At 31.9% G+C, this 24,826-nt stretch overlaps 5 protein-coding genes across 5 annotated transcripts; 3 read left to right on the top strand and 2 right to left on the bottom strand.

The window, feature by feature from the left end:
* The first annotated feature begins 1,962 nt into the window (after positions 1 to 1,962).
* LOC123694192 (pentatricopeptide repeat-containing protein 1, mitochondrial) lies at positions 1,963 to 4,739 on the top strand. Its single transcript, XM_045639549.1, has 4 exons — positions 1,963 to 3,649; positions 3,912 to 4,081; positions 4,216 to 4,387; positions 4,483 to 4,739. The coding sequence occupies exons 1-4, from the start codon at positions 2,096 to 2,098 to the stop codon at positions 4,717 to 4,719; spliced, it is 2,133 nt and encodes a 710-aa protein (XP_045495505.1). The 5' UTR covers positions 1,963 to 2,095; the 3' UTR covers positions 4,720 to 4,739.
* Positions 4,735 to 9,400, bottom strand: LOC123694193 (eukaryotic translation initiation factor 3 subunit L). The gene is made up of 10 exons (XM_045639550.1): positions 9,232 to 9,400; positions 8,413 to 8,511; positions 8,077 to 8,241; positions 7,630 to 7,853; positions 7,153 to 7,285; positions 6,923 to 7,063; positions 6,399 to 6,686; positions 5,768 to 5,953; positions 5,198 to 5,431; positions 4,735 to 4,919 (listed from the first exon to the last, which is right to left on the bottom strand). Exons 1-10 carry the CDS (start codon positions 9,256 to 9,258, stop codon positions 4,785 to 4,787), a joined length of 1,632 nt encoding a protein of 543 aa, XP_045495506.1. The 5' UTR covers positions 9,259 to 9,400; the 3' UTR covers positions 4,735 to 4,784.
* Positions 9,401 to 13,018: 3,618 nt separating this feature from the next.
* Positions 13,019 to 14,306, top strand: LOC123694197 (thioredoxin, mitochondrial). Its single transcript, XM_045639555.1, has 2 exons — positions 13,019 to 13,362; positions 13,521 to 14,306. Exons 1-2 carry the CDS (start codon positions 13,178 to 13,180, stop codon positions 13,777 to 13,779), a joined length of 444 nt encoding a protein of 147 aa, XP_045495511.1. The 5' UTR covers positions 13,019 to 13,177; the 3' UTR covers positions 13,780 to 14,306.
* On the bottom strand, positions 13,887 to 14,666 carry LOC123694196 (uncharacterized protein C7orf50 homolog). The gene has a single exon (XM_045639554.1). The coding sequence runs from the start codon at positions 14,567 to 14,569 to the stop codon at positions 13,889 to 13,891; it is 681 nt and encodes a 226-aa protein (XP_045495510.1). The 5' UTR covers positions 14,570 to 14,666; the 3' UTR covers positions 13,887 to 13,888.
* Positions 14,667 to 17,608: 2,942 nt separating this feature from the next.
* LOC123694194 (neurofilament heavy polypeptide-like) lies at positions 17,609 to 21,568 on the top strand. The gene is made up of 5 exons (XM_045639551.1): positions 17,609 to 17,951; positions 18,302 to 18,766; positions 19,336 to 19,464; positions 19,812 to 19,911; positions 20,308 to 21,568. Exons 1-5 carry the CDS (start codon positions 17,760 to 17,762, stop codon positions 20,367 to 20,369), a joined length of 948 nt encoding a protein of 315 aa, XP_045495507.1. The 5' UTR covers positions 17,609 to 17,759; the 3' UTR covers positions 20,370 to 21,568.
* The last annotated feature ends 3,258 nt before the right edge of the window (positions 21,569 to 24,826 follow it).

The raw sequence follows: 24,826 nt of genomic DNA, 5'->3' as shown, positions 1-24,826 counted from the left end.
TTTAAATTAGGCTCTTTCGAAAATCTATAAATAAATAGGACAAATGAAAGCTAAGGAAAAATAGAATAAAATTTAATATTTATAATGTTTGTCTTTTCTAAAGTATCGATACTGTCGATATGCGCCACATGCATCACTAATCCGACATTCGTTTGTTTATTGCAATAATATTCCAGAAAGTCTTGTTTGCTGTTCAATCTATATTAGTACTTATTTCTTATGGCTTAAGGTTTATTTTGACTTAATATTTTTATAAATTTTTGACAAATTACGACAAGCAAAGTTGTAACATAAAATATATTTAAAATAAATTAAAATAAGACTTACCGATGGTATGAAATGCCTCGATTGCTGATATTATTTCGTCTGCTATCATTTTTCCACTCTAATACCGAACAACACGCTCTAAATAATGAATAAATATGGAAATAAGGTTTGACAGCTGACAACCGACTCGAATATTTTTCTGCGCACAACTGAGAGCGAGTTAGGTGATCTTACCTTACTAGTGACACGTGGGCCACGCCCACATCGCACTTCTATTATGTTTTACTGTTCTGTGAGTAGAGATGTAACAGAGAATTTTTTTCGTTTGTGTCGCGGTTTATTTACTTAAACCACACTGATTTAGTTGAAATTTGAAATGTAACGATGATCATATGAGCCTGTTTCGAAATAACCAGTTTTAAATGGCTTAAAATTGTCATACTTTCGCTGCATATCGTACAGCATCTTGTACACGTCTTTACACGTCAGAGAGGATATTAATTGAGTCGATACATATCAAACTCCGGTAAGTCCACTCCCTGCCAAAATTGAGATAACAATGGCGCCAATTTTGAATTGTAAAACTAAACAAGTCTGTACTTTTCAAAGTTAGGTAAGTCAATCGTATCTTTATTAAAATAAGGTTTAAAGTAAATGTTTTTTTTCAAACTCCGGTATGTCCGTCGACAGTGGTTTATCAAACTCAGGTAAGTCCATTTCGACCAATCACAGCGCAGTATAGCACTAAAATGGCTGCCATTTCTCTCAATTTTGTTGAAGCTAACACGTGTTACCAATGCTTATAAATCGTTTTAATTGATAAATGATGGAAGAAAACAGTTTTACTATAGAGGTGGTGGTTCTAGACAAAGCAAGGAAAAAAACAATACCAAAAGCTAAAACCGACAAGGCTCAGAAAACAGCTAAAAGATAAATGAAACTTGACGCACAGCACACGCACAGTAGTTATTCCCAGCCATGAAGCCCAGGGCCGTACTGAGATTTTTTCAACCGTTTTGATTTATTGACCCCTCTCTTTGCCCAGCAGTGGGATGATAAAGGTTAATAATAATAATAATAATGGTACCCGAGTATTATGGAATGAGATACACATAATAATAATAATTTGTATCTTTTAATTTACATATTTTATTTTAACGTCCAATACTTACAACGCGACAAACTATCTACCCATTTCCACCACCTCAGTACGTCCCAAAACTGAGTTCTATCAAATCCCTGTAAGTCCATTAGAGATTTTTCAAATTCCTGTAAGTCCAAGACGATGTTTTTCAAAACCCGGTAAGTTTTGCTGGTATTTATCAAACGCCTGTATGTCCAGATTTAAATCTAATTTTGTGGCATAATCATCAAGTAATACATTTCTTTTTCTTCGTAAAAATAATTCTAATGTATTATATTATATCCGTCATAAATTATAAAGGTCCAAACATATTGATTTTTTAAGTTATTAAAAATACCTCGATTCCCACATTTCTGTTAGAATGGACTTACCGGAGTTTGATATGTATCGACTCAATTGTATTCGTGCGAAAGTGAGTGACCGGCTTTATATGTCAAAAATCAGACAATTCTGAATTGCAATTTTTATCAAATGGCAATTTTCCTTCAGTCAACGTCAAATAACTACAACTTAAAGCTGTCAACTGTAGACTGTAGTCTGCTCCCAAAAAGTCAAAACAAAGTTAAAAATAAGGTTATGAACAAGAACGTAATAATTTATAAGTTAAAAACAATTTATATTATATTACCGTGAAATTTATTTTCAATATTAAAGCATAAAAATAACGGTACATAGAAAAGAACCATGGCGTCGCGTTGTTTTCACTTGATAAAAAATATAACCCAGCGCCATACTTATTCAATGAACTTAGTTCGTCATAATTTCTCTTCAGTGAATATACCCGCAGTTAATTTTACTGCACAGCAAAAAAAAGGTAAAGAATATAAAACTGAAAATAATTTGACCTACTTAGAAGATCCTGATACGTTCGGAACCCTTTCAAGTTTACCTTCCGCAAACAATAATGTATTTGAAGACAAAGGTGACATTCAAGAAGAGGATTTTTTGAAAAATCGCCCATTAAAATCACGACAGCTAACAATAAAACAATATGCAGATATCATTAAACAATATTTGAAACACAAAAGATTAAAAGAAGCACTTGATATTTTAGAAGTAAGAATGTTAAAAGAGGATTTAGTAAAGCCTGGAAATTATATTTACAACATATTAATTGGTGCCTGTGCAGATGTTGGCTATACAAAGAAAGCCTTTAAACTATATAATGATATGAAAAAGAGGGCTTTGAAACCAACAGGAGACACATATACTTGTTTGTTTGAAGCTTGTATTAATAGTCCTTACAAAGAGAATGGTCTCAAACATGCAAAACATCTTAGAAATCTTATGATAGAAAAAGGAATTGAACCAAATCTAACAAATTATAATGTTATGGTAAAAACTTTTGGTAGATGTGGTGACTTGCCAATGGCCTTTAAAATAGTCGATGAAATGATCTCTAAGGGTATAAAAATCAGAGTCCATACTTTAAATCATCTCTTACATGCATGTATCTCAGATAAAGATTCTGGATTAAGACATGCTCTTATTGTATGGAGGAAAATGTTAAAATTGCGGGAAAAACCAAATATATATTCCTTTAATCTTATGCTGAAATGTGTTAAAGAGTGTAATCTAGGTAGTAAAGAAGATATACAAGAAATGATATGCATAATTCAAGAAAATATACTTTTAAATGACAATAAATTAAAAAAGAATTTATATCTCGAAGAATCAAAGGACATGAAATTTTTACCACAACATACTTCAACTAATGGTGGATCGAAAATTCATCTACCTGAAGAAAACAAGGATTCAAATACAAATATTCATCTACCTGAAGAAAACAAGGATTCAAACACAAATAATTCTCTCCTTGAAATTCAAACAGAAGACAATATAACAACAAAAGATCTTACAATACAAACAGATGACAAAGTTTCTCTAACTTTTGTGGATAACAAAAATTTACCTTCAATACCCCAACAAATAGTGCCAAATCTACTTTCAAAAACATTAAATTTAGAACAAGTATGTGATCTCCAGGAAGTGCACACAGTTCAAGATAAATTTGCTATTTTGGGTGGTCAGGATGACTTCCTACAGCAGATGGCAACCTATTCTGTTACACCAAATATCAAAACTTTTACCCAAATACTAGATGTTATAGAAGATAACACAGAAGCAGAGATCAAATTGATAGAAACCATGAAGTCTAAAAATATTAAAATGGACATAGCATTCTTTAACATGTTAATTAAAAAGAGATGCCTTAGATCAGATTATAAAAGTGCTTTTGTGAGTAGTCTTTATTTGAAATTGTTTTTATTATTATTAATAGATTCCCGCCCGCGTTTGCAAAGGAAAACCTGCATAGTTCCCGTTCTCGTGGGATTTAAACTATCCTATGTGTTAATCTAAGATACTCTCTATATGTGTGCTAAATTTCATTGTAATCGGTTCAGTAGTTTTTACGTGAAAGAGTAACAAACATCCATACAAACTTTCGCATTTATAATATTAGTAGGATGTACTTGAAATTATATTTTTTGTCTTGTAGGATGTTAAAGATATGATTGAAAATGAAGCTGCAAGAATTAAGAAACACCCATTTAATAAGAAACTTAAATTAAAGGCTAATATAATGACATATGGAACTCTTGCTATGGCCTGCAACACTAAAGAGCTTGCTGAAAAATTATTAAATGAGATGAAGGAAAAGCAGTTAAAGTATGAAATTTTAATTAATTTTTTTTATCAGTATGTAGCTTAGAGGAAAATGGTCTTTATTCTATGCAAATTTTTAAATTGTATAACTCTTTATTGTATACAAGTTTTTAAATATTATTTTAATATGTTTTTAGAGTTAACATAACTATATTGGGAACACTGCTTAGACACGGTACTACTCAAATGCAATTTGGATATATTTTATATATACTAGAAATGGTCAAACAAGAAAATTTGAAAGTAAATGATATATTTTTAAGACATTTGGAATCATTCAATGAGAAATGTGAAAAAATTATTGAGAAGGTAAGAAATAATTGATTATATTGATTTCAAATTAGATTTTTGAATATTTTAAGCTTGATGTTAAGTTAATATTTACATAATTAATTTATTTACAGTATAAAGAAGACCAAAAAGACAGCGTCTTGATTTTAGCTTTCAATAGGTATATTATGATTTATAATAAGTGGTTAAGAAATGTAAATATTGAAGACGTTACAAAACCAGAAGACCCATGGCAACAATTTAAAGAATCATATCCTAAACCTATACAAAATGAAAACATTGATATTGTTGAACCTAAAAGGTTTTACAAAAGATCTCGTAAATATGTACCATATACACCAAAGGTATAAAATAAAAGGCATTCAATGAGTTACTTGTTTTTATTTTTCACATTACAAAATGTATTCACAACTAATTATATCTTGATGTGGTGTAATTTGCGATTGAGTTCTTCAAACTTGAGAAGCTTGCGGATGAAGAAATCACCATAGCGGTGTGCAACCTTGGTGTCAGCAATGTGGATCATGTCATTGTCGATGTAGAAGTCCAACTGAAAATAAATATCAAGGTATTAATTCTTTTCATTTTGACAAAAATATAAGATAGGTTTAATTATATTCGAAAAAAAAAAAAAAAACTTAAGACGTTAGCAAATGGTTACGAGCTGTAGGGAATGCGCGTGACACGTAAAAAAGATTGTATCGTAACGGATTGTAATTGATGATACATAATTTTATTGCTTGTTGAGATACAGAAGAAGGATGCTTTTCAAGACGCATTTTGAGCTTGTGTACATTATGTACTACAGACTACAGTGTAAGCCCCCACCTCAGAACCGCTCTGGAACTTTCCGTCCAGTCCGCTCGGTCCCTTCGTCCACACGACGTTCTTCATCTTGTGCTTGAAGCACAGCAGGTGTATGGCCAGCGCCGCGTGTTCCCTCACCGCGTCCCTGTCCCCACCCCGGGCCGCTGACATGAACGCGGCTAACTTCGCCATCGGTAGCGTTGTGTACAGTTTCAGGTACAAACGGATAGTTGGCAACATCTTTTGTTGACGCACCTGGTGGGTGAAAAGCGTAAAGTTATATGTTGTTATAAAAAAAGATAGGCAATAAATGATTATTTTGATGTGACTTGAAATGAAGCATTCAAAATAAAGTAAGGAATAATGGCAGTGTGTAACTATTAAATCACATATTATATCTTAACTAATAAATTAAAAAGTTCAAAACAAACCCAAGATATTTGTCAGTGATAATGAACATTTGTCACAAATGTCCAGATATCCCAAGAACCTGGTGTTATATTTTTATAGATGATTTTAGGAGAATCCAAATTGTGTGTTACATAGAGAAGAGCTATGTATTAATAATTTATTATGAAACTTAAGAAATACCTCATCCATAAACACTTGGGTCTGATGCTTAACAGCATCCCTTCCATAGTTGGAGCCGGGTTCAATGGGCGGCGGGCATGCGGAGAGGAACTTGGGACAAGCCAAGGTAAAGCAGCTCTCGAACTCTCCGAGATCTCCATACTGCATCTTGAACATCTTCTCATGGTAGTTCTTTTCACGGAGGACCTGTAAATATTTTTTTATTTAATTAATATTATTCACACATCTATCTTCCTACAACAATACAAAAGCTTACTTTCATAATATTTTAAGAAAAAGTCGCTTTAACTTTTTTAAATAAAGTTGACTTTATATTATATTTTTACAAGCTTAAATTTGTTTGGATATTTAACAAATATAAATTTAAGACTTAAGGGAAGTATAAATCTACACTAATATTATAACGAGGTTTGTTTGATTGTAATGAATAGGCTCATAAACTACTGGACCGATTTTGATGAAATTTGGCACAGACAATCTTTAGACCCTGAGAAAACATAGGCTACCTTTTATTGCGAAATATGTACCACGGGCGAAGCCGGGGCAGACCGCTAGTCAAATATAAAGTATAACCAAGAATATTATATTAGTAAAAACTTCATTTATATTACATTATTGTTCAATAATGTACCTGTTGGATAGACTCATCAACGCACTGCGGGTGCAGCACCAAGCATATAGCAAGCAGATGGTACATCTGTTCCGTCTGCTTATTGATCTGGTCATTCTGGTACGACCGGGACGAGAACAGCTGTTTCGTGCGCTGCATGTACAAGAGCGCGGAAGATAGAGTACGGATAGCGTCCGCGTAACGACGCATCATCATGTACGCGAAGCCTACATAGTATGACGTGGAGATTTGACACGCCGGCACGTGAGAATACTGGGACTTCTTGTGCAACTCGATGTTTTCGAGCACCTGAAATTGTTTTTTTCGTGAAAATTTACAGAAGGGAAATAGAAGTATAATGTGATATGGAAAATGAAATAAAAAAAAATAAAAAATGTATTATTCACATAATAGCTACTAGAGAACTTTAACACTACATTTAAGAAATACTTTTAATATTTACACTAGATACAATAAAAACAGTAGTCTTTATTGTCAGCAAAGTATATCTAAATAGATAGTGTAGGTAGTGTAAATACACTGACCTTAATTGCTTGGTAGTAATCTCCAAGTAGAGAGTGTAGGCGTAATAATCCCACAAGGGAAAAGTAACCCAACATTTTGTAAAGGGAATGGCGACCAAATTCACCAGCGACTGAGTCAGGGTCACCACCTGCAGCGTACACCTGTAATACAAAATAAAGAAAACGAAGCGGTAAAAATACCAATTGATAAAAACTTGTAAAGTTTATGTGAAAAAAAATATTTTTGTTACCTCAAGTTGGCGTTTAATATTAGACTTGTCCACAAGGGAATGCAGAACATTGAGAATGCAGAGCACATTCCAAGCCTTATTGTCAGTATTTAAGGCTTCAATTTCAGCAGTGCTCAACTTAGATGTGCGAGACCTGAAATCAGAAAAGTTATGAATAGCTAAAGAAATAGTGTAAATTTATGCAACAAAAGTCAATAACAAAAATATCACAGCTGTAAGAGCCAGCGTGCACGAGCAACTTTGTCTCCGCAACTATTTTGTCTCTCCCATCAATTTGTATGGGGAGTTGCGTCGCTACGTGCGCGCACTTTCATACTAGCCCATGGGTGGGAGAGACAAAATAGTTGCGGAGACAAAGTTTCTCGTGCGCGCTGGCTCTAAGTTGGGTTAAATTAATCCTTACAAAATTATCTGTCTGAGTAAATTATTTTATTACAAAAATTAGTTATAACATCTATTTTATTTTGCTATATTTACCTGTACTGTGCAAAAGATTGGAACTGGTACACAAACTCATCAATAAGCTCCCAGAGCCACTGGTCAGGTAACTCCAAAGGCACTGGGGTTTCCGCTGATAGTATATAGTTGAAAAGATCACAATAGTTGTAGAATGAGAGGAACCTTTGCTCTGGTTTCGGCCCGCCAGGCACACGGGCATAAATGTCGCGGAAGTATAACTCTTTGTAGAGAATCATAAAAACCTGTAACAGAATTTTATTACTTAACAAACAAATAATTTTATTATGCCTCTATTATTAACAAACTATTGCAGAATAACTTCATCAATCAAGAATAGAAGAAAATGTTGTCTGATTAAGTTTATAGAGTCTATATAAAATGCAATAATTATTATTATTATTAAAACAAAATAGCTTTTTAGAATTATACAATCATGTAAATAGGATAGGTCAAAATTATACTTACATTGTCATTATCAACAATTGGAGCCACTTCTTTCTCATCGGGCCATGGTGTGTTTTCAAAGTATTGTTCAGTCAATTTTGGGAAGGTGTTCTCGTAAAGGTTAAGAATCTCATATGTTACACCTTCATTGATCATGTTACGGAAGTAAATTAGAAACTTCTTAACCTGAAATTTTTAAAAAGTATTGTATGATATTTGTATTTTTTCTATATCTTGATTTGCTATAATTATATTTTAAAAGATTTAGAAAATGTTTAGGAGTTTTTCAATATTGTATTTTATTGATGATGATTATATTTTATTGTAACTAAAAATTAAAATATTATAATAGTTTACCATGTCCGGCATTTGGTAGTATGATCTATTATCATAATCAAGATCATACTGTGGATCACCAGTGTGAGGCTCATAGTCACCATAGGATTCATATCCACCCTGCAAGAAATGTTTTTATAAAAACTCATGAAGCGCTATAAAATACAACTAATAAAATCATTGTCCTTGTTACTGTACTGCGCTTAAACACAACTATAACTCAAAAATAGCTAGATGAAGTCCATCGTACTCACTTATCCATACATACAATAATGTCTGCAAAACGAAATCACTGAAATATTGTAACAAAATAATGAAATCTTGGCTTCATGAAGTATCCTACAGCGATACCGAAGATCTGGTTTAATATAATAATTTAAACTAATACAATAAGGATAAATTTTATTCTGGTTACTTTTCAGAATATAAAAGGTACTCATTTACTATAATATAAGATTAAAGTATTGATCACACACAAACATAAACACACTCACTACCACTCACACACACACTTCCACACACACACACACACTACAACACTCACCCTCACACACAACCCTATTACACTCAACTCCACATTTGTTAGATAATTACGTTTTTCCTATTCTAATGACGATGTGTTCCTATGTAATTCAACATAAATGTATACCGTTTCTGAGATCCAAGACACAGGCAGGCAGGATTTTTTTGTTACTAAATATGACATGGAAGCACATAATATTCAGTACAACTACTTCTAAAGTGTACAGAGGGGGTGTTTTATTTTCACAAAATATATAAGAACCAAACTTGTTTTTAAAAGGTTATGTGTAGTTAAAGAATATTGCATTAGTTACTGACCTCGTTGTAATCGTCACTGGAGTACATGATGTTAAACTATTTTCACTGCACTTTTTTCAAAAACTCATATGAATATAAGATAAACTAACAATTTGCAGTGAAATAATATGAAAAAGAATCCACGGTGCTAAAATGCCAACCTTAAGGAGAGTCATAGACAAAGATTCCAGAAATCAGAAATCGGAATCAAGTTTCAAAAGTTGTCAAATTTTCACACGTCAAGAAACAGCATTTCTCTATGATTTCTCTGCAAATTATTAATGGTTTCTTTTTCGATAAAGTTAGCTAGAAACAACTAATAATTAATTTACATATATTTTGAATTTTCCTACTGTTATGGTGTGGTTATGGTTAATATTATTAATTCGTCCAAATTTACTTTTATATAAGTTTATTAACAGTACCAATGCAAACTTAGCACCCCATCAATGGAATTTTGGGTCGAAAATGACCTTGATCGATAGGTCTCCGTTAGGTCCTTTAAGGTCCCACAATTTTATCGTTAGGTCCCCTTTAGTTTTTTTTTTTATAATTTTTTAAATTTTTGCGTATAAAAAAATACCCTTTAGCACCCCATCCATAGAATTTTGGGTCAATAATGACCTTAATCGATAGGTCTCCGTTAGGTCCTTTAAGGTCCCACAATTTTTTCGTTAGGTCCCCTTTAGTTTTTTTAACTGTAACTCACACTATGAAACACAATCACACATTCACAAAAATAATTTGTGTCTTTACAAACTCAAACTATTACAAAATTATTGACACACTAGCATGTTTTTGCACACATACATCGATCACACAGAAAAATCTCTGTACATATACCTATTAATACCATCGCTCTAAAGGGATGTAACCATATCGATATTACAAAAATAATAATTTACTTGAAATTAGAAATAACATAATACTTATTATATTCATAAAAACTACTACAGGTCATTAGTAACGTTTTCATCATTATTATATTCATACGAAAAAACAATAAAAAGCCATTTTATTTGTATTTGAATATGTATTCATTCAAGAACATTATCAAAAGTAGTACTAAAAGTTTATGACAGTCTGAACGAAATGACATAAATATATAATCTGAAACATACGCAATATTAATACATACACATAAACAAATTACATAATAGAAAGGTTACAAGATTAACATTACAAAAAAACGGCTAAATGCGAGTCGGACTCGCGCACGAAGGGTTCCGTACCATTAAATGTTCTGCCAGTTAAAAGTAACCGAGCGAAAATTTTAATAAATGTATACTTACAAAATAAACATTATTCTCCTTTTTGTGCAGTTGTGTAAAATTTTAATATAATAAAGATTATTAATTCTCATCTCATTTCAAATTAGGGTCAGTGTACCACTAGCTGACCAAGCACCAATACATGACCAAAATTCAAATATACGCGCCAATTAATAAAATACGGCAGCCCCAGATGATAGTTTATTGTTTTTTCTGTATAGCAACATCATCTACCTATTAAAAAAAAACCTTGCTGCCATTGGTCAGAAATATTGACATTTTTTTAACACGATCTTCGTGTAATTAATCACATTTTTTATCGATTCGTAAGTAATCACATTTTTTACTAAGAGCTTTTTATCGGGAGTTGATTGGGAAATCTTAATTAATCTTGAATGCAATCGATTACTTTTTATATCTCTTGTTAAAGGCATAATGTTGAACCATTCTGTTATAGACTTTCGGCTTCATTTTTAGCATGAACAGTTTTTCATGATTTTTAGCGGCCTGGTTATCTTTTGGAGCAACAAAAACAATTTTTTGCCTATTGTTGACCAGTATGGTCAGCTCTTGGTTCTTTATATTTTGCTAAGAAAGGCTTGCTTTGTTTTGTGCTTATCCCTAATTTAACAAACTATATAAGCCGTCTAAGTCCTATTCCAACACCAACAATGCATCTCGCGCATCGTTAAAATTCACTCTCATCATTTTTCTCCATCGCGCCAAAAGAAGTAGAACTTCAAAAAAAAAAAAAAAAAACATAGGCCAAGTTATTGAAGCTCTCGAAGGGTCTCACGTGTTAGTAAAATTCATGAGGAAATCTCCTAAAGTAGAAAAACACTTTTGTGTTCCCTCAAGTTGAACAGAACAGAAAACAAGATGAACAGTTAATAAGACCAGAAAACGTTGTGTTGAAAATACGTCCTTTAACGGTTGCAAGAGGCAGGTACGTCTTCCCAAAGTTTATCAAAGACTACGCTTGTTGCTAAAAAGTATTGTAAGAATGATTTATAACATTTAATAAAAAAAACTTCAATTTAAATACAGACTTTTTTTATTTATTAAACAAAACTAATGTTCGAAGAAGGACATTTTGTCCATTTTGAAAATGGTCAACTTTTAGAGCAATGATGGTCAGATATTGGTGATCAGTGGTCAGGTAATGGTACTTTTAGCAGAAGTAACTTTCAGAGTAGTTTTCATAAAACCTTTAAAGGTTATCAAATTGATACTAAGTACAATAGTTGCAGTGACTATTCAATTATCTGCGTCCCAAAAATAACATTGAACGTAAAACAAATAACCCGTTTTTTATATATACCTAGCTAAAGATAAAACCGCTTAAATGGTCAACTAGTGGTACATCAACCCTATACTTGTAAAAATATTTTTTAACGACAACGATAGTTAGAAGTAGTCCGTCACTAAGAAAGTCGTAAAAATTTACGACCTTTTAAGTGACGAGTTTTTAAATTCAACTCTATCACTAAGTTCACATCATGGAAAGAAAATATACAAATTTAATCTTTATGATCTAAGAGATAAAATTGAATTTAAAACGCGATAATGAACTGCATTCCTAACGAAACTATTTTTTAAAGAAATACAAATTTAATCTTTATGTCGTAAGTTATAAAGTTGAATTTAGAACGCGATATTGAACCGCACTCCCCACAAGACAACTTGGAATGAAATAAAAATTTAATCTTTATGAACTTAGGGATAGAGTTGATTTTAAAAACTCGTCGCTTAAAAGGTCGTAAATTTTTACGACTTTCGTGACACAAATTATTTTTGTGAATGTGTGATGGTGTTTCAATAGTGTGAGTTACCCTCCCCGCACCAAAATCAGCAGAAAGTTTAGTTAGAACATTTGCCAGCGTACTCCATCCATTACTTAATGATTGAAGTCGCTAAACGATACATCGACGATTCGCAGATCGATATGCGCAGGTTTTAATTATTTTATAATTTTAATAAAATAAATAATTTAACAATTTCAATGGTGGACCTATACGGACCTAACGGTAAAGAATACGATTTTGATAAAATTCGCCAATTTTGCTATGGATGAGGTGCTAAAGTGCAACTTTTTTTATACCCAAAATTTAAAAAAAAATATTTATAAAAAACTAAAGGGGACCTAACAAAGAAATTGTAGGACCTTATAGGACCTAACGGAGACCTATCGATTAAGGTCATTTTTGACCCAAAATTCTATGGATGGGGTGCTAAAGTGTATTTTTTTATACCCAAAATTTAAAAAATTATTAAAAAAAAAAACTAAAGGGGACCTAACGAAAAAATTGTGGTACCTTAAAGGACCTAACAGAGACCTATCGATCAAGGTCATTTTCAACCCAAAATTCCAAGACCAATTTTTTAAGATCCCGGTTAATGGAGATCCAAAATAATTGTCCTATTTTGTTAATCGCAAGTTAATCGTCACAGAACACCATAAATTTGTCAATGCCGAAAATTAAATTGGCATAATATTGACATTGAAGTTTGAAAATTTTGCGAAATTTTGAAATTTGAGTTTGACAATTTATTGGCAGAAGAAAATCGTATTCGGACTTCGAAGACTGAAGACCGATAAACTTCTAGAAAAGAATAAAAAAATAAAGCAACAAAATTAATTTGCTATAACTGCAAGAGTATTTAGCTGTGAATAATTTATAATTTTTTGATTAAAAATGTTTACCCGTCATACTAAATCATTAATTTCCCGCAGTGGTTATTTTAATAAAACTACTCCAATTATTAGGCAGATTTCGATTAGCCCAGTAAATCGGGAAATTGTAAAAATTCAAAGCCCGGAGGATTTCAAAGATAAAGTTATTAATAGCAAAGTGCCAGTTGTGGTCGATTTTTTTGCGACGTAAGATCTTATTACATACTTTTTAATCAGTGATAATTTGTAGATAACTCTATGCCATTATTTGTTCTACTAGAAAACATGATTTTTTTAAATGTTATATTATCTTCATAAAAGTTTTAATATTTTTTTTTATAAAAAGGCAAATTGTTTATTTTTAGATGGTGTAATCCATGCAGACTTTTAACTCCACGCCTTGAGTCAATTATATCTGAAAATAAGGGTAAAGTTGTATTGGCTAAAGTGGATATTGATGAGCAAACTGACCTCGCTCTGGACTATGATATTAGTTCAGTCCCAGTGCTAGTAGCCATAAAGAATGGAAAAGTACAGCAGCGTTTGGTCGGCTTACAAGACACAGACAAGCTTAGAAAGTGGATTGGACAGCTTACTTCTGAAGAAGTTAAAGTTCAAGCTTAACAATAATAATTTTATTTATATGTTATAATACATAACCATAATAATATTACTCTTGTTGAAATGTTTTACTAGTTGGGATTAATAGAGCAAAGAAAAAAAAGACATTGTTTTATTCCTGTAAGCATTGTATTAAACTTCGGGCCCTATTATATATGACATCATCCGGTTTTGCCTGGTCCGTCTCTTCTAATTCTTCATTTTCATTGTCATTATCGTTTTTATCTTGTGATTCTGTCCATTCATCCATTTGTTTAATTATTTTGTTGGCGTCATCTAATAACATTTTTCGAATATTGCCTTGTGCTGACTCAAAATATTCTAACAATAAAGGCCATGAAGTTTCAGGTATAAGAAGTTTTGAAAATTTATTTTTGTAAAGCCAAACTTGTCTAGCTTTCATAAACTTCCAATTTTGTTTGTCATGTTTCCACTGTGATAAGTAATTGAGACATTGTGACTTTAACTGATCTTTTGCTGCTGCGGCTGCTTCTGTTTGGCGTTGAATAAACTTTTCTTTCTTCATTTGACGAATGGACTTTTTATTTTTCTTACTTGTAGGTTCAGTTTCTTCTGAAGGCACAGGCTGTTTCTTTTTCTTTTTAGGTTTCTTGGGCTTCGTTTCCGTATCACTGTCGCCGTCACTTTCTTCTAGTGGCCTTTTGTTCGACAAACTTTCATCAGTAATGTTAGATTTATCTTCCTCTTCAATTTCAATGTTGTGACTTATGTCTGAATTTGATTCAGTAGTATCCTTGGTATTCTTATCCCTTTTCTTATTACGTTTTCCCATTTTTATTGTAAGAGGTCTATATTATAATATGAAGCTATATTGATTCTATAGACGCGCAAGGTGGCCACACAAATTTTGTAAACATAACCTCTAACTTTACGTCCAGTGTGACCAGATTAAATTTTACAAAAATACCGAGGCACCTCAAAAAAATACTGAAATATACCGACTTACATAGGACAGATATACCAATAAAAATACTGATTTTCTTAACACGTTTTATTTCTGTGTTTTATTTATTCATCCTCACAATAAATGTTAGAGTTATATTTTAACATCCTTTTCGAAGGATTAAAATTTACACAACCTCCTTCATCCTTAACACCTTGCTTTGTTTTTAAAATTGCTGACACATTTTTGTTTATAAATCTGTTTCTCTTAGATGTTTCTTTGCAAGTTTCTTTGGTCCGTTTTTATTAAATTTATCTGTGAAAATATGCGCTCGCATGCAGCATTCGACACCGGATGCAACTGAGTAAATAAAAACAAGGAAAATCGCGTTCTATTTAAATGATGACAAAAACACCTCCTATTTTGGGGAAATCGAAAGAAAGTCCTCAAAGATTAAGTCGAGTGCAGAAGAGACAATAATTTCACTTGAACCGTATTAGACGATTTTATACTAGTAATAAAATATCTTATATGTTTAACTACTACCTATTCATCCAACTGAAAACTTAAAAACTAGACGTTGTTTTGAAAATTATAGATAAACTAGCGGTCCGTCCCGAATTCGTCCGGGTAAACTGATATTCATGAAACACAACGGATTTCAATGTATGCAATCTGGAAATTACGCTCTATCTAATGGTGCAAACCGCATTAAAATCGGTCCAGCAGTTGTAAAGTTTTAGGCGAACATACATTCTGCAACTCTGATATTTTATACTATGTATTGATTGTTAATTGTATAGGTAGTATGACAATACTACAACGCCGGCGCGGCGACGGCCGTCTTTCTTGTCATATCTGTAACTTACTCATCTTTGCTCATAGATAACGAATTCCGGGGAATTCCGCAAACATTGTCGCAATAGTCTAAGATCCGGCTGCAGGATTAGTGCGTTCATCGGTTTTTTGCTGAAAACCGAATTTTTATGTATATTTATAATTAGGAGAATATATATCGACTAGGTTGCCAGTCAAAATTTGGCCGCAAGCATGTTTAATTAAAATTTTTCTAATCGATTTTTGGGAAAAAAATTCGTTCACTTGTTTTTTTGAATAAAATGTAGTCTACATCACGGCAAATGATATAAAGATTCAAAAAAATCACGGTTGCCGCTTTTCACCTGGCCGCAACATCTTGGCAGCCTGGTGCAAACAGGTATGATTTCGATTCATTTTTACGTTCTTAACGTACATTTATGAATCATATATCAAATTAAAGCTAATTTTTTTCTATTTATTATCATATATGGTTGCCTAATTAAATCCGGCCGCAAATAAGGGTTGCCGGCTGTTAAAAATTATAAATATTTACGCCTATTAGTACACCGACGCATTCTTTTTATGTATATTTATAATTAGGAGAATATATATCGACTAGGTTGCCAGTCAAAACTTGGCCGCAAGCATGTTTAATTAAAATTTTTCTAATCGATTTTTGGGAAAAAAATTCGTTCACTTGTTTTTTGAATAAAATGAAGTCTACATCACGGCAAATGATATAAAGATTCTAAAAAATCACGGTTGCCGCTTTTCACCTGGCCGCAACATCTTGGCAGCCTGGTGCAAACAGGTATGATTTCGATTCATTTTTACGTTCATAACGTACATTTATGAATCATATATCAAATTAAAGCTAATTTTTTTCTATTTATTATCATATACGGTTGCCTAATTAAATCCGGCCGCAAATAAGGGTTGCCGGCTGTTAAAGATGTTGAATATTTAAGGTTGAGTGAAAGAAAATATGTCGTCCTTTTCAAAATGACAAATTTAAAAAGTAATATTGATTTAATATAATTAACAGCCGATCCTCTCTTTTTCTCGTTGTTTCGCTGCCGCACGCGAATGCGTCGGTGTATAATTTTTAACAGCCGGCAACCCTTATTTGCGGCCGGATTTAATTAGGCAACCATATATGATAATAAATAGAAAAAAATTAGCTTTAATTTGATATATGATTCATAAATGTACGTTATGAACGTAAAAATTAATCGAAATCATACCTGTTTGCACCAGGCTGCCAAGATGTTGCGGCCAGGTGAAAAACGGCAACCGTGATTTTTTTGAATCTTTATATCATTTGCCGTGATGTAGACTACATTTTATTCAAAAAACAAGTGAACGAATTTTTTTCCCAAAAATCGATTAGAAAAATTTTAATTAAACATGCTTGCGGCCAAATTTTGACTGGCAACCTAGTCGATATATATTCTCCTAATTATAAATATACATAAAAATTCGGTTTTCAGCAAAAAACCGATGAACGCACTAATCCTGCAGCCGGATCTCGTACTACAAAGACGAGGCAAAGACGATCACTCACGACGGTGTTGCCATAACGTCAACCAAAATATACCCAAAAATACTGACTTCCAGCAATATACCTGAAAATATACCGATGTTCGGAAAAATCGATGAAATATACTGAAAAAGTATTAAAATACTGAATCTGGTCACACTGTTTACGTCATGTAAAAATCTAAATTCTAACCTAAAAATTGACCTGTCAGAGGACATTCTCGCCGCATATAATTTGTTCATATTTATTTTGATTTTTTAAATAGTAATTGAATAATGAAAATAAGGGTAATAAACGTACTTTGTCCTTACATATAAAAGCAAGATCATTTCTTTATAATATTACGCAATTAAAATCTTTTAATATGTAGTCTCATAAGTGTAGTCTAATCACAAGTCTAATATACTTACTTTATGTATCTAAAACTAATAATAGTTCTTATTATAAAATAAATATTTAATTACTACAATTTTACTGAATGTTTAGTATTATTAATTAAATTTAATTATATAATATGTGAAAAAAATAATGAAAATTTATAAAATTTTGTTTGATGGTAATATTTGATCGCGATTTTTGGCACGTCACAGCCGCGTCATCGTGTCACCGTGTCTGCTTTTATCACTGTGGAATTAATTTACTCGACATTATCATACCTTATCGTTACATTATATGCGGGCTGTAAAGTAAAGACTGTTGCAAATATATATTTAAAAAAATATGGAGCTGTTAAGGCAAGTGTCTAGCACACAGTTTTTCTTTCCCGCGGCAGCTGTTGCGGTAGTGTTAGTATGTGCGGCTCTCGTATTTATGTTCGGTTTCCACACGGCAGAGCAGCCACAATTCGACAAGCTGCCTCTAGTCTTAGATGAAAGAAAGTCAACACAAAAGAAAAAGAAATTAAAGGAGAAGGTGGGTCCACTTTTAGTCTATTTACAATCACAGGGCTCATAAGTATGTCGAAGACCGAAGCGCTAGTTAGCTAGTTTTATTTTTAACTCATTAAGACATTTAGTTCAATTAATTTTCTTTACCTTTAACAATTTCGATTTTAATGTATGTTTTTAAATTCATTTCAATCATTTCTCATAAAATCAAGTATACTTAATCATAATTACTGCTAGCTTAGCACATTTCTAATAGGAAAAGATCTAAAATATATAACGGTATAATTAAATCTGTAGCTGTGTTTAATAGCAAGACAAAATTTTATAAATGCCCATTTAGATTTAATAATTTAATCCTACCTTAAATTTTTATAGAAATCATCACCCAACCGTTCATCTAATGATGAGAGTAAATCAAAAAATGAGAGCTCCAAGAAATCTCCTGCTAAGGAGAAGAAAGAGGAGAAAAAGGAAGTAGAGAAGCCAAAACCCAAGGTTGAGAAAGTTGTTAAGAAGGAAGTTGCCGCTGAACCTAAGAAATCCAAGAAAAACAAGGCAGTTGAAGTTGAGAAGCCTGCTGATTTTGATGATGGACTTTGGGAAGAAGTGCCAAAGAAAAGTGATAAGAAGAAAGTGAAGGGCAATGAGAAAGAGAGCCCTGTTAAGAAGAATAAGAAGAAGGGAAAAGAGAGTGTTGTAGAAGCAGCTTCAGTGGTTGCTAAGGATGATGCCCCAGAGGAGACATTCAAAGTAATTAGCGCTGTTGGTCCAGAAGTTGATGAGGAGGCTGCAAGGGCTCTGCAGGCTCAGGTGGAAGAGCTGCAACGAGTTCTTAAGGAGGTATGATCTATGGTTTATCTGAAAGTTATAGACGACTTGACAATATTAGTGCATTGTTTTACTCTTATGATACATATTAATTTAACAAAATATCTATTTACAAATACTTAAGTTTAAAAAATAGAAAGTAAATATTTTAAGTATAAATAAATCTTATGGTACATTTAGTGTTAATTTTTTCATTGAATGTAAAGGTTCAAGATAATCTTTTTAAAATACCTATTATGAAACCTGTCAGTTTCAATCCTATTTAAGGATTCTAAGCCAGTCTGTTTAACCTTCAAAACTAGAAATATTGAAGTATAATTACTTATATTGATTCCTGTTTATATTTAGATTTGATTTTTATTTTATATTTTAGCTTTTACTCGCCTCTTTGAATCACACTCATATTGAAAATAATTCTTGAATTCAACTGAAGACACAAAACATTCACTAAAGCTGGTCTTTATAATGATTTTATCTTTTAAAAGCTTTTTTTTTGTTTCTATGTAAAAAATGCTGAAGTATTTGTAAACTGACACAATTTTTATTTTATTTTATCTATGGTTTCATTTGTTTCATATCAGGCTGAACGCCGTGACCAAGGTTTGGCTCCTGAAGAAGAAGAGGCACCTGAAAAGGAATTGACTGAAGTGAAAGATTTGAGGAGCAACAAGAAGAAGGAAAATAAGGAAAAACAAAATAAGAAGAAGGAGGTAAGTTTCATACGTAACAAGAGATTAAATACTTAATTGAATTTTTTTGTGTGAAATAGAAAGTAATTGATAAATTTCCCTAAGGGGGCATTACGTAACGCAATTTGGGGGAAGGGGGGTTACGATGCGTTACTAGGTTAGAGAAAAAATGTTTAGGTATGCTACAAGGGGAGGGAGGTGGGGTCAAAATTCTTCAAAAATTGCATTACGTTATACTTGAGTTTTCCCTAAGCTCAACTTCAGCAAAATCAGTTAAGCTTGTCTTGAGCTATAAATAGCGTAACTGACATAACTTTATTTTAAATGTATTAAAGATAGTAATATGTAATAACAACAATTGATTACAGGCCGCAGCTGTTGCCAAGAGCGTGTCTAAATCTGAAGAGAATTCAGATTCCGATAAACAAGAAGAAAAAACTTCTGCCCCTGTATTCGATGAACTTGGTGGTAAGTTTTCTTTTTCAAACAAGTTTAATATATTAACAAAGATTAAGCATTGCTTTTGTATTAAAATTTCAAAATATTTTTCTTTGTGTAGGTAAAAAAGGCATATAACCTAGTTTTTAATGCCTAACTACACAATTAATGTGTGAACTTATTTGTGTCTAGTTTTTGTATTTAGTTTGCATTGCATTTTTAAATTTCTGCCTGTACTGCAATTTCTGAATATTACACTACAATATAAATAATTCAATTGCAAATTACAATAATGATTAACCAACACATCAGTCCTTTGAGGTGTCATTAAAAATAAGGTTGTTGCATCAATTTTACGTTTATATAAATTTAGATTACAATAGTAGATTTTTTTAACACTAAAAGTATTTCCATGCTTTCTTCCAGATACTTGGACCGAAGCTAAAGTATCCAAGAAGAGCAAAAAGAAAGCACGCAAAGACCAGTGAGGTGTGACGTTAGCACACAGAGTGTGGGCACCGCCCCAACTTAGCTCAATGCCTTTCACCACACTTATAAAACTACTCATTTCATATTTATCATGACATTTAATTATAATTATGTTTTCTTTAGTTGATAAAGGAATACTTACGAAAATAAAAAAAAAAAACAACATATTTATTATTGACATTATCTCAGTGATACTCTTGATTCGTGGATTTATAAGGCGTGGTTTATCTTAAGTAACTTACCTAACATTGCATAATATTCATACTTCATTCGTCCATGTTTTAGTTACATATTTTATGTTATGACTTTGTTTTTTTTTAATAATTTAATTATTGTTTTCCCTTGAGCATAATGATTTTTTTTTTAATTTTGTTATAAGAGTCACTATATTTCCATAAGTTTGTGGAATCTGCAATATTTTGGTGAGACGTTTAAAAATTAAATTTGATATTACTAAAAAATTCGTATTCTTGTGCGACGCTCGTATGTAAAAGGTATTGTAGTAATAAACGATAGTTGCTTATGTACAGTACCTCTGTAGTTAATATATCACCTCATAATACTAACATAATATTAAATGTTGGAGAATTTTTGGTGCTTCTAGTAGTAAGTGTAATATTATCCTTAATTCATTCCATTCAGATTTTTAATTGTAGCCAATGTAGTGTAAAACTTGTATTTTTCAATCTAGCCTTTACAGATCTCTTAGTAGTAGACAACAAAATATGATAATTTGGACCAAATTTTCATAATAATAATGTCATTAATGCAGATCTCAAAAAAGCGAAAAAACAACTTCAAAGGATATTTGCCGTCCATCCAGATAACATTAAATCTTTCTCTGCTGGAAATCTTAAGTGTTGATACATATCTTAAAGTTCTTCTTATACTATCGTAATAGAAAGGTGTTGCATGCATGATTAAGAGACCATGTTTTATTGCAGATTCCTATTTTGTATATTTAGATGTAAGAGAAATGAATGATCAAGAAGTATATTTGTAATTAATATAAAATGTTCTGTACACTCTTATTTCGAAATACCTGAAATAGATTGAGTGAGATCGATAGAAAGAGTAATAATATATAATAGCTTAAAAATTACGAATTTTTATTGTAAGTTTTTAGAGTTAAACTGGGTTAAAGAGGGAGATAATATTTTCGATATACCCTTCTAAGTTTTAACGGTGCCTTTTGGGAGTTGTATGCCAGTTCGCATTATTGACATTTTCTGTAATCATAATTAATATTACATATTATTAACGAAACGAGAAATGAGAACTGGTATAATATTTCTAAACCGGTTCGCTGATATCCACTTGTGGCAAAAAGTTTATAATATACGAATTGTCTGAGCCAATAATAGTATTTAAGAATACAGTACATAAATACATTGTACTATATGCACGCGCTTATAGTTGGATCAGATGATTTTGTTTATTTGTTATATTTTGTGTATTTAACCCAGTTTTAGAGTCGCGATTGAAAATTTGGACTATGATCGCTTAAACTTTTTTTATCTGATAACAGTTCTGTATCGTCTCATTACTCATACCTATGTTAAGTACAATAATAATAGAAAACTGTTTATCCTTTTGTAAATTGTAATGTTATTTCTACCACAGTTTCTACCAAGAAGCTTATATCTAGTACACTGGAGATTTCGGTATGAACATTGACGTGTAACAAAAAAATATTGCCCAGTTCATGTTTTTTATCACTTTCACACCTAACTTGGTATTGCCACTGTTAATACGAGGTTAGTTTTTGTACATGAGTTTGTTGATAAATTGCCAAAAACGTCATTCAGAAGCATTGTTGGATGAGACAATTATTATTTATGCTAAATAAAATAAGTATCTGAACCAATTATTACAAAGCGATACTCCCTGATTATGGGTAGTCACCATAATAAAATTGTAGCAACTCTCACATATTTAAGTTAATATTGTTGCTTATTTAATGAATATTTTCCGAATATAAAGAATGCAATGTATTGTGCAAAATTGCAGAAGTGTTTGGACACCAAATTCTGGCATAGAATTTCACAGGCAAGTGTATATTTACGTTATTTACAATATTCCTCAATACTCCTGCATTTACCTGTTTAGAAACATTTCAATGGCAAAAATTGTCTAATTTAGCATCATTTTAGTAAGCAGTCATGTTAAATTTGTTATTTCCCCAATACTTTATCATTTTTCAACAAGTTTTCAATAAACAAATTTAACAAGTAAGGTAACCATGATGACGAGTTTTTATGGATAGCGAGGAGAATAATATATTGTAATAACAATATTATGATGAAAATTTAGAACACCATTTTAAAGATTGTTACTAGTAATGAAACAACACACGACATCGGTATTGCACTCACATGTAGTTATAAGATTGTTCGTTTTTACATTGAAATTTATACTTTTTTAACTTACCTTATATTTTTTTGTTTTACGTATTTCAGCTTTCCAAAAAGTAAAATAAAAAGAAATATATGTGCCCATCAAGGTTACTGAGGATTACGACCCAGAAAAAAAAATACCTTTTGAAAAATAAACTTTGTAAAGTTAGCTGAAATTTGTGCAAGGCCGCTAAACAGTTTTTCTTTGATGATTTTGGCTTGAAATTGACCAGTCGAAGCAATGCGTTTAAAAAGAAGATCTGAGTAGCTTACAATTTGGTAAACAGCATCTGATGCAAATCACAACTTTCCCCTATTTACAAAGGATGTTAATGCTATATATCGGTTCATATCCAAGCTTTGTAGCCAAAAGTTATTTAAAACTATCATTCTATACCAATTAAAATTGTATGTACCTATAAAGTATGACCATAATATTATAATATAAATACTGTTAAAAATATACCTATGTCGTTATTATTTATAGACCATGATTTTTAGTTTTTTCTATTTTGAAAAATCCTGAATTTACAAACCAGCGTGGTCACTCAACAGAAAGAGACAAAAAACATGACTGACGTCATTCTAGGTCATATTTTCTTGTTACAAGTTATTGGTCATAGTGCAATCTCCAGTGTATTAGATATAAGCTTCTTGGTTTCTGAAAATGAAAAAATGAAAAATATATTTATTTTCATACACACAGTTTACATATACAGAAAATGGATGAGTCCTCCTAGTAAGTTTACAAAAACCTGTGTCAGGAGGACCCGCTCTTCCTTAACTAATATTACAAATATAAAACGTGTGCAGATGTATGTCTGTGAGTGTGTGTGTGTGTGTGTGTGTGTGTGTGAGTGTGTGTGTGTGTGTGTGTGTGTGTGTGTGTGTGTGTGTGCGCGTGTGTGTGTGTGTGTGTGTCTATGTTTGGGTATGTTTGAGCTATTAAAAATTATAAAATGTAGTGTAGAAGCGCCTCAGTATCCTCATAGGAGAGTGTTTTCAAATATTGAATAACCGTTTTTTTAAAATCACGATGATTAAGTCTATGTATATCTAAAATATTATTAAGACGATTATAGAGGTAGATGGACCTAGCTTTAAATTGGTGTTTAGCAAAAACTGTTTTAGTACATATGGTGTTAAAAACGTCTTTCTTTCTCCTTTTATTTTCAGTTAATTTGTCTAAAGGAGATATTTTACGAATTTTAGTAGTAACCGAAAAAATGTACAACTGTCTAACTGTTAGAACATCGCAGACTTTATATAGCTCCGAAGTTGAAAACCTTCGCGGTTTAAAGTGCATCACTTTAAGTAGACAACGATGGGCACGTTCCACGTCCAAGAGTTTAGTTTTATTTGCTCCACCCCAGATAGGGATGCAATAGCTAATTACAGATTGTACAAGAGATTTATAAATTTGGTTAATGAGTTCAGGAGTTGTAATATGTCTTAACATTTTAAAAATCCATATAAATTTTCGGGTTCTTTCATTAATATAGTCTAGATGGCAATACCAAGAGAGGCGATAATCTAAAATTATACCTAAATATTTAGTAAAAGATACTTTTTCAATTAAATTACAATTACAATTCAAATCATTTGTATTATTACATTCATGTAGTTTTAAAGTAAAGTTATTATTAGGTTGAGTTCTATTGTTAATTGAGAAACAAATATAATTCGTTTTTTTAACGTTTAATGTAAGTAAATTCAATTTAAGCCAATTATAAATCTTTGAGAGACCCAGTTGAGCAATAGAGTACACTATATTCCATGAGCGCCCAGAAAACACTATAGCGGTGTCATCTGCGTACGAAATGATTTTACCACCATCAATAGCAAGGTTAGTAAGATCGTTAATATAAATTAGAAACAGAGTCGGGCCAAGGACACTACCCTGGGGTACACCAAAAGTAATGTCCATATCCCGACTCACTTGATTATCAATTTTAACTCTTTGGGTGCGGTTTAATAAATAATCCGTTAACAATTTGAGAGGTGTTCCCCGAATTCCTACACGCTCTAATTTCTGAACAAGAGTGGGAAAAGAGACGGTA

Source organism: Colias croceus, chromosome 9 (assembly GCF_905220415.1).
Source record: "Colias croceus chromosome 9, ilColCroc2.1".
Lineage (NCBI taxonomy): Eukaryota > Metazoa > Arthropoda > Insecta > Lepidoptera > Pieridae > Colias > Colias croceus.
This window is presented reverse-complemented; position numbering and strand designations above follow the sequence as displayed.